Source organism: Trachymyrmex cornetzi, unplaced genomic scaffold, assembly GCF_001594075.2.
Source record: "Trachymyrmex cornetzi isolate Tcor2-1 unplaced genomic scaffold, Tcor1.1 scaffold16, whole genome shotgun sequence".
Lineage (NCBI taxonomy): Eukaryota > Metazoa > Arthropoda > Insecta > Hymenoptera > Formicidae > Trachymyrmex > Trachymyrmex cornetzi.
In genome coordinates, this window is record NW_017296201.1 from 6,289,691 (window position 1) to 6,300,599 (window position 10,909).

General features: G+C 33.3%; 1 protein-coding gene across 2 annotated transcripts in view; it reads right to left on the minus strand.

Annotated features, from left to right (window-relative positions):
- The window catches only part of LOC108758912 (kin of IRRE-like protein 3), a 71,956-nt gene extending 65,534 nt beyond the window's left edge, over window positions 1-6,422 (minus strand). The window contains exons 1-2 of one of the 2 annotated variants that reach the window (XM_018504140.1): window positions 5,479-6,422; window positions 4,003-4,182 (exon numbers count right to left, since the gene is read on the minus strand). In XM_018504140.1, coding sequence (XP_018359642.1) covers window positions 4,003-4,126 — 124 coding nt within the window. In that variant the 5' untranslated portion in view covers window positions 4,127-4,182; window positions 5,479-6,422. Of the gene's footprint in view, window positions 1-4,002; window positions 4,262-5,478 lie in introns of those variants that run through there. The other variant, XM_018504139.1, reaches the window with a different exon arrangement.
- Window positions 6,423-10,909: the final 4,487 nt, after the last annotated feature.

The window sequence follows — 10,909 nt, forward strand, 5'->3', positions numbered from 1 at the left end:
AGATATATTATTAATCATATAAGATGTTTAACACTACAAAATGCGTGATATCTCAACAAAGTTACCTTTTTAAAAAAGGTAAAAAAAAGGCGTTTGCGTGTACCTCCCATAAACCCATAAAAAATTGTTACATAAACTAAAAAAAAAATTGTTACATAAATAATATAATTCAAGTGGTTAAGATTGTTAATTTTTTATTATAAATTACCCCTCAGTAGTACGTACGCGTATATTTAAAAAAAATGAAATAAAATCTTTAAATTGCGCCAATTGCAAAAAGAATATATATTTTCTTGCAACATATAACATATACTATTGTACTTTGTAAATTGCGAAAGGAACATACATTTTATTGCAACATGTAACATTTAATTGACGAGAAAAAGTGATACGTACCTTTATCTTTCTTTAAAATTTTCTCATTTTGTGATGCTTCGTCTTTAATTTTTTGAGATTAAATGTTGTATTCCATTGCGAATATAAAAAACTCTTGAACAGAAAGATAAAGATACGTATCACTTTTTCTCGTTAATTAAATGTTATATATTGCAATAAAATATATATTCTTTTCGCAATTTACAAAGTGCAATAGTATATGTTATATGTTGCAAGAAAATATATATTCTTTTTGGAATTGGCGCAATTTAAAGATTTTATTTCATTTTTTTTTTAATACATGCATACGTACTACTGAGGGGTAATTTATAATATTATTACAATCTTACCACTTGAATTATATTATTTATGTATAATACATGCATATGTACTACTGAGGGGTAATTTATAATATTATTACAATCTTACCACTTGAATTATATTATTTATGTAACGATTTTTTTTTGAGTTTATGTAACAGTTTTTTATGGGTTATGGGAGGTACACGCACATTTGGCGCCTTTTTTTTACCTTTTTTTAAAAAGTTAAATAATATACTACAAAGTCTATTTTATATTTTAGAAAAAATACAAGCAAAAAGAGTCAATTTATCTTTAGATTTGCTTTTGGCTGTCCATAAAACGTCACTTTATTTGCATAAAATAAGGTGTTGCGAACGTCACATTATTATACTCTCATGTCATATCTGCGGAGCGAATATACGTGTCAGGCTACGTAAAGTATGTTATAGTAGATGATGCATGATAAGGCGCATAAACGTGAATAAAACGTAAAAGAACCAAGGGAGATGTGAATAGTAGTAAACCGGAGTGATAGACCGGAGTAATACTCCGTAGTGTTATTTAATAAAAAGTTACAATCCGTTTACAAAGGTGTATAATTTTGAAATATACAGATGTTACGTATACAAGAAGACTATCAAAGTGCAATTATTTTATATACAACCATTTCCGTAATATTTTTTGCGTGTTATTCAATCAATATTCATTAGCAAAGAAAAAAATGTGTAAAAGAATAATAATAATTCAGTTTTCTACTGTATAGTATATTGATACAAATATAATCGAATTGTTTCTGAGACTATTTTATTGTCTGTTTAAATATGTATGTCTGTGATTAGTAGATAGTCTACTAATCATAAATATATTAAAACAAACTAACTATAAAAAAAAGAATGCGCCACGATAATATACATGCTATAGGCAATAATGGAATCGATTGCAATCGAAACGAGTTAATTTAAATATGCTCAACTACAATTTAAATTCCCTGGAATCGCTTTAATAAGAGTAGCTTGGTCACAAATGATGCGCCTTGTAATAAATAAAATCAGTTGCGCGAGACTTTATGAGACTTGGGAAGAAACCTTGCTGTGATGAGAGTATAGTTGCAGTCTGATGACAGTCGGACCGGAAAGCACGGTTGTAAAGGCATCTTTTCGAACAGATTGTCTCTGGCACGATATTACGTCGACGACACCACTGCATCCGTGTTTATGACTCACGACTAAATAACATAGCTTGCACCTTCAAGCTGAGTTTAAAGGTGTGCTTGCGGCAAGATCTTTACTCTTTTTCGTGAAAATATGACGTTGCGATATGCTTTTCTCTATTCGTAAAGTCGCGCTCATGAAATTCGCTGGTTTCTTACACACTATGTCGTGTCATAATCTTTTGAGACATTTTATATGAAATATTTCATATAATTATTATAGTAAATATAATAGCAATGAATTATATCAAGAACAATGGGATACATTAATAGTTTGAAAATTTGAATAAAAAAAGGTTCGTGTATATTGGTAACTGTATACAATTAATAATTAGCCATTGTTATCCTATCTAATTGGATTAGTTCGAATTTATATAACTCAAAATATAGGATGCCTCGTAAACTTGCTGTCGGTACAGGCATACATTTTATTATTACAAATCATCATGTTGAATAAATATCAAACTGTCGAGCGGAGAATTTATGATACTGCGTGAAACATGTAGATGCATCGATCCGATCTCGCGCATCGCCTTAACGTACAAAAATTTCTCCCAATGTTATTGCAGCACCGCAACAACGTTCGCTGTGTTTGCCCAACGGTGTTTATCGAATGGAAAAATATGCTCATGGCAATTCCGGTAATGGTGGCATGTGGATTCGCGCGCAGTGCCGTACCGTAAAAGCTACTCCATGCGAACGAGCATGCTTGTCGAATATACGCTTTTTAAAACGCTGTACACATCACCCGACGTTGTTGTATTCCACCGCAACAACATTCGCCAGGTCATTCTTCGTGTATATTCTCCCCAGATTCGTACGACCGTCGTTTGTGGATCTACAGATGAATACATATGCATGTCGTTACCTTTCAACCCTTATTCCGCATTCCTACTCTCCAACAACGTGTTTTTTTTTGTTCGCGTATAATATGATACGCGTATTCGTTCTTTGACGGACAGAATTTTTATTGAAATTACATAGTTCGTTCGCGTGGTATATTATATATGTTACGTTGACAGATTTACCCAGAATTTAACAATATATAGTTAATTAAAATGTGCTTTTACGATCGAATCTTCTTATTTTAATTTTTATTTTGTTTTATTAATATCTTTAATAAATATAATGTATATTATATTTATATATTCAAAATGTTTATAGATTTTTCTATAGCGACTAGAAAAATGTAAAATTACCAGTCAATTTCGATCTGACAATTACTTACGATAAAATAAATTACTTACGAATAAATTATTGATAATTTGCATAAAATTTGTTGCTTTTTATAGTTTTGTCCATAAATCATGTTTTTATCACATAAGATACAATAAAATTCTTATATTAGATCTGTTCATTATTTGTAATTTTTGTACTCAGAAGTTTCGCTTTTTCTCTTTCCAACGTTCGAATATATATATTTTAAGTCTAAACATTTTTGGAGATTTTAGAAAAGAATAACCTGAATAAATCTATTCTGATCATACTCTTATAAAATGTTTTCATTTCTATCTTTATATTAAAAATTTTCAGTTACATGGCATGATATCACAGTCTCTATATTTAGTCGCTATGTAAGCTTGTAAGATATGAAATATGAAAAATAATTTAAGACTACACTCATCATACTTTTATATTAAAAAGTCTAACAAAAAAATATTTTTTTGAAATTTCTCCAGTTACTATGTAACTAATTAATATAGATTATGTATATACATATATAATTATTGTATTAAAATTATTAGAAAATATTAGTTAGATAAAATATTTTATTCAATTTAAAGATCATAAATGCTTTTTTTGAACTTTCAATCAAAATTTTCTTATTTCTATAATTATTTTAAATTACCAGTTTTTCAAAATTAACAGATAATTTACACAATTTTTACCGAGTAAGTTACCATTATTTTCATCTATAGCAGTGATAAGATATTCGATGTAATAAAATATTATTAAGATTTTTCATGTAGATTTTTTTATATATATTTTATATAGATTTTTAATTTTATCGTGATTTATCTGATTTCTTAAAAAAATAATTTAATTATTAAAATATGCTGAATAATATTTTACATTTCTCTCTCATCTAACAATAAGAATTTGATGTATCCTTACCGTGTAACAGCATGAAGAGGATGAAAACGCAGATCATTTTGAAAGGTTTGCGCCAACCGGTCCCATTGCCGCTATATTGTAAATCCATTCCCAATGCTTTCACAGTCCATCGTTTCCGATACATTTCACGTCAACTGCTTCTTCAAAGCTGCAACAGTCGGCTGAGGGCGACGTGCTTTCCTGGTTGGCAGTAAAAAGGAATTCACTTCGTTCACTGACAGTTGCAACACTTGCCACTTGGCTGTAGTATTTCCGTCAGTCATTGATAATACTTTGTACTTTTGTATATTTTCCAAATCAAGAAATGCTTATAAATTGAATAAAGCTTGCTCTTTTTTCAAGTTTTTCGCTAAAATATATTTTATTGATAACGATAAAATAATTGCATCGTGAAATTAAGGACAAAGTAAAAATCTGATATTTTATATTTTTTCTTACTTGAGTAATTAAACCCATATATACATAGATCTTTTTAAATAATTAAGTGATTAGCACGCAGATATAGAAATTAACCATCGTCGCTGTGGTCAGGTTAACCATCTCGTATACAACGATAAACGATATACTTGATATTTTCCCGAATAATGCAACGGACCGTCATACGCGAATGTATGTAATTACTCGGGAAAGTAATTACTTCTGCCGCGATTACGATTTCAAGCACCAATGGGAAAAAGAGAGACAAACGTGTTTAATCGCGTTGCGCGTGATGTCGTTTCTATTCGCTGTTGAAAAGTGTACGTGCTATTTGCTTTTATGTACAATATGCGAGCGAAATCAACAATATGTGAACAAATGCGCGATATATATGTTACTGATCCTTCGATAAGTTCACGTTAAGTGACGCGCTGCGGAATGCGCGATTGAAAACGAACGTGACGTGATTTCAATTGAATTCGCGCATCCATTACCCAATCGGGTGTTACTGGCCAGCAAATCATAATCGACATAACTAATTCGGTATGCACATAACACAGCTAGGGATATTAATTTCACTTGTCATTGGATTTCAATGAATGTGTCCAGATCCGCGTGCGAGGATACTGCTATAAACCGATCTTGCTGCAAAGAGCATGAATAGATAGTTTAACCGAAGAGCCATTATTGAGTCACAATATCAAGCTATTGAAGAATTCATGCTATGATTGTTCTAATACTGATAATAATATTAAATAAACTTGTTTAAAAGATACATCACGGATAATTAGAAGCTGAAAATTGACTCCTAATATTAATATACTTACTTAGTGCTAAAGAATATTTAAAGATATTCAGACTAACATTTTGCTTTCGAACGAATGAGCTTGCAATTATTTATATATATTACATAAAAGTAACGATAATAATATCTAGATTTATAAAGAACTTATACGAAAAGAATTCTTCTTTTGAAAAATGATCAAATTGTCTGAGAGCACAAAGTATGCTTCGCAGTTATGGTAGAATGGAATTTTAAGAATGGCGATTTATACGTACGAGCAGCATTTCCCACGAAATATTCACGAGATATCGACCATGCTGAAGTGGTCACGTGTTCGCTTTTTTGATGATTCATTGTTTTGGTTTTTTCTGCGCTTGGAGGATTCGCGCGTTTATCCAACGGAACACAGGAAACACTCATGATGAATAAATCGCGATTAAACGATTAACTCTACGTTCTTCAATTTAATTCATACGGTCGCGTTCTCACGTCAAATTATCAAAATCGCTCGACACGCTTTATCATCATCACGCCATCGAATACATCGGTTCGTTACCGTGCGTTAGGTAGAACATTTCACAAATCTGTCTTCACGTGGAGCAGTCACACCTTTTCGCTCTTATCAGTTATGAATGAAGGACCGAGCGACAAGACTCGCGCAATCACAGAGAGAGAGAGAAGCGGTGCGTCACTAAATCCTTCGAGCACAGCTGGTCCGTACTTCCACGTGGGCAACTGCAGCTCTCGCGCGAGGCGCATCTTCGCTAGCACAGGGATGGGATCCAGTGATTCCTGTGTCGCCGGTGCGGTGGGTGACGTACGATCGTTGCGAAAGGGCTCTAGGTAGGACCGTGCACCACTTCCGTCCCTCTAAAATACCGTTCATTCATCATGCCGCACTTACACTAACGCATCGCGCCGCGACACCTTCACCCATAGGCAGCGAGAGCGAGCGGAGGGACGCAGAGGGTGTTATGCACCCGGTGTCGTATATGCACCGTTCGCGAAAGGGCGAACAGGTGGGGAGGAGGGGTACAACGAGAGGTCGTGCGAAGAGGTCGTGGGGTAGGTAGGGGATGATAAAAGGGGGTAGGGAGCGAGAGGGAGATAGGTGCGTAAAGAGACCGGTGGGCGAAATGCTGCCGTGGTGGAGACCGCGACCCAACTGCGCCAGCGCTTAGCTAGATATCAGCCCCCGACCACCGACGTCAACTCTTACCACCACCCCCCGCTGCGATGCCCAACCATGCCGGCTTTCACCCACCCGCGTGCCACCCCTTGTGCGCGCCGCGCCGTCATAGTCCCACCGTCGCGTCGTCGGCTGGGTTGATTGTGAGGATGGTTGGCGTTCGCGCGATGGCATTTCCATTACCACCGCGGGTATTGTCATCGATGACTTTTGTGTCATGCTGGCCGTTCGTCGCCACGCGCCGCTATTCTTGTGCTACAGGGCTATTAAGGTTGTTAGGTGGGTAAAAGCGCATATGTAGGGCTACAAACTACCGTTATTGCCTGTCTCGAGCTTGCCAATGCTGTCCGCGATATTTAACGCCGGTGCTAGAAACGGTATTGACGTTGAAATAAAATTTATTGGCTTGGCTCGAAAATACCTCGGACGTTGCAATCTTTGGTGAATGTTACGCCTTTCAGTGGCTTGTCATGTTAGTAAATTTAGTAGTTGCACTTAATATACATCTATTGGTAACTTTATATATATATATCAGTCATTTTTAAATTTTTGCAAAATCTAGAATGAAACATTCGATTCATTATTATACATTCCAATATAGTCCCATTAGTGCGATTGCAAAATATGGTGGCAGTAATTTTTATGAAATGTTATAAGTTACAATCTAGTAACATTTGTATCTATAAAAAGATCATACACATACAAATTACACACACACAAATTTTTTAAATTAATATTTATTACAGTGAAAGAGATAGCGTAAAAAATTTGTATCGATAATTAAAAGTTATCGACAGTTATTTCTGTTATCGGAAATTTTTTAATTCAGTATTGCGCAAAGTTTAAACTTAAATCTCTATTATAAATATTAATATAATATAATTCTATTAATTAGTAAAATCGATGGTTTTTTCAACTTCTTTAAATCTTTTCTTATTTCTTAAGAATAAGTTAATGATATTGTTACTTATGTTAAAGATTATACACGAAAAAAAAATTTTTGCTGAAGTATCTAAAAATTTAGCTAGATATATGTATATGTGAAAATAATTTTGTTGAACTATTAAAATAATTTTAAAGAAGAAGAGAGAAACTCGCAAATTGTACAAATAATAAATAAAAAAGCGACAATTATAATATACATATATGAGTCAAGCATCAACAGTTACCATTTTCAGCAAATTGATTAAAAATTATGATTACATCAGTAGAATGTATTCTTGATGTACGCAATTTGTAATCTCGCTGAAGATGGTATGAAAAATGAGCTGAAACATACGATTTAATTAATTATATTTAATTTTTTTAACTAATTTGTGTTAATTTATTATTGCACATCAAGTACCGCGCTTGACTCGTATTTTTTAGCCATTTTCTCATTTATTATTTATTAAAATAATTACATCAATCGTTTAAACTGCTGGAATATCAAATTTTTTGCAGCGTTCTTCACTATGCTTGATTTCCCTACACAGTTATTTTGATGATTCAATAAAATTATTTTTAGATCTGCATCAAACTAAATTTTTTAATATTTTATAAAAGTCTTTTTAATGCAAATATCTTAATATCGAAATTTTCGACAAAATTATTACGGTTATATTTCTATCTTGTCGTTAAATATCCTGTTATTGACTTTAGAAGCGCTATTAATTCTGAATTTTATACGTATTGTGACTTTTTTACATAAAAAATTATAATTAGATCTCAATTTATAACATAAAAAGGTAATAATAATACTTAATTCTGTAAATTTATGATAAATTATTATTGTATCTCCAGTTATTATATCTCCAGAGACTGGAGACTATTGTTATTATTGAGATAATTGCTAGAATCATTAAGAGTGAGAAAGAATTTTGCTTGTCATTTTTTTTCTGTCTTGCTTAATACATAGATCAGTAGATAAAATATCATTGTAGTAAGATTCTTTCTGCTGCTATAACAATTGCGATGAATATTTTATCTTTTGAATAACGAAGCAGATTGTCTTTTTTCTTATATCGCATTCGCAATTTATATTGTTAGAAAACCACGGACTCTCGTAAAGCTAGCGACTTAAAAGTTTTCCCAGTAATTTTCTGAATACCAAATTCTTTCTCATCGATTATCCTCGTTTTATTCAACTTTATTTTCTTGTTGTTTCCACTGGATTTTCCTACAGTTAGACATTTGAAGATGTCTTTGTGTAAAGAACGGTATTTTCGCTCGAATACTTCGAGGAAAGTAGCGTGTTAAAGAAGCATGTCTCTCCCTCAGTATCGTATCGATCATCGATGTCTTAGGGGGTCTCGATTCAGCCGCCCTCGATTCGCCTTCACGGCGCAGTGCACAAGCCGTAAACTCGAGATGTGGGTGAAGGCGTTCGAGCGAGGGCACAGAGCAATTTTCGCCGTATCTTGCAATTTTCATGCAGTTGCAAATGGTTGTGTATGGCCCGCCCAGAAAGCGAAGCACGCCTCGCAGGTGTTTGCAACTTGGGCGTGCCGCATGATGATGACCTCGTTAAAACACCTTTTAATCTCGTATCAAGACCTCCAGCGACTAGCTCTCAAACGAAACAGTTTTCTAGCGTATTTTTTTCTCCGTAGATGCAACGATGTAGATCGGGAATTTTTTGACTATAAAGAAAGAAAAAAGAAACGAAACTTAGCTACGAGAACCAAGAGATCCTTTTATAGAAAATCTAATTATTTAGTAAACTGTTAAAGTACATCTTAATGACTACAAAGGAGTTTTTAATTATTTAATTTCTTATATAATTTGTGCGTTTTTTAAAAAGATTTTCTTTTATCATACTGAAAATATATATATAGATAAAATTAATCGTTTGAAAATAATCACCGCGATCCGATGCACAACCATGATATTCCACTGACTTTACCAAGAAATCTGATACCTGTATCCTATCTGCATGTAGTAACAATTAAGCGCATTAGTGTGGTCGTCGCAAGTGCTAAAGCGAAACTTCGCGGGAGGTAGGTTGCCGTCAGAGTGGTCGTCGTCGTGGCGTTGGTTGGCAGTCTTTGTGGCAGTAACTATTTCTAGTTTACGCCGACATTCCACTTACTGCTTCAATCTGTGAACAAGGATCAGAAGGCGGAGGGCACGTTAATGCCCGCGGCTAAAAGGGATACGGATCGTACATTGTACACCTTCCACGACTGCATTATCGACAAGCGTTGGACAGTGCGATATTGTGCTATTTTGGTATCGCAACTTGTGTCATTAACGTTCCTTTGTCTGTAATTTACAATTATCTTGATTCTCGATTGTTCTTATTTGCATTTTTAATGATTGTTTAATGTAGATTTTGACTGCATGACTTCGAGCAGTTAGAGATGTGTGAACTGTTCGAATACAAATCGAATCAACATTCAATTTGTTTTGAATTTGAATCGCTATGATTCAAACACGAATTATTCGAAAATTTTGAATCTGAGAAGTCTGAATAGAAATTATATATATTGACAATTTTGAATACGTGTATATATATATGTATATATATAATCAAATGTTTTGTTAAGAAATATAACAATGCAGCCATACTAAATCTGTTTTTTATAGCAATTGCATTAAATTAGTAAATTATATATTTAAAGCGAATTTTATAGATATTTGAAGTTTGCTATGCGGCAGAAAGCAACGAGGTAACCAATCGTTTTTTTTTTTTTAGAAAAGCGATAAATTGATTGGCGATAAATTGATTGCATTCCTACGTGCCATGCAATGCCACAGAATAAAGCGTTTCCTGTATGCAAAAGCCGTAAGTTTATTTGATATTACAAATAAATGATTAACATTTATATCTTTTATTTTCAACTTTAACTGTTACATAAAATTTAGTTTGTATAAACTCAAGAAATTTTATATTTTTAAAAGAAAACATATGGGATACTTGAAATCTTCTAAAGTTTTTTTTTAGTAGTTTTAATTAACTGTATAAAAAATTGCAATACGTGAACTTGATATAAATATATTACGATAATTAGCATTAAAGTCGATAAAACAAAACAGTGAAATATATAAAATGATAAAATATAAAATTATTTCAAATTATTATGCTATTTAAAAATTAGGAAATATCTCAGGGTCACTAGGACCCACATGTTTTAGTCACGGATTAAAGTTGAAAGTAACACCTATAATTTTTCCTATAAAGCACATGCAAATATGTCATCATTACTCTAAGTAATTAATTAATATTCTCACCGATATTGCATGCAGCAAATTGAAACTAATCACTGAATCACGTACTCGCGGATTGATCGAAATCCCGGAGAATTATGTAGATAGTGAATGGCTTGTAATCTCCCAAGATTATGCCGATATCCCTATCGAGAAACTATGACAGCGGCGGCTCACATGAAGCGCAGACTCGTTTAAGATTCGATTTTGACGGACCGATGATTTGCTCTGAACATAATAAGCTTAACATTGTTATGCAAATGTTACGGTACACGAGTTTGCAAACAATTAAGTATTTTCGCGCGGCGTACGAAACGCCTATATACCTG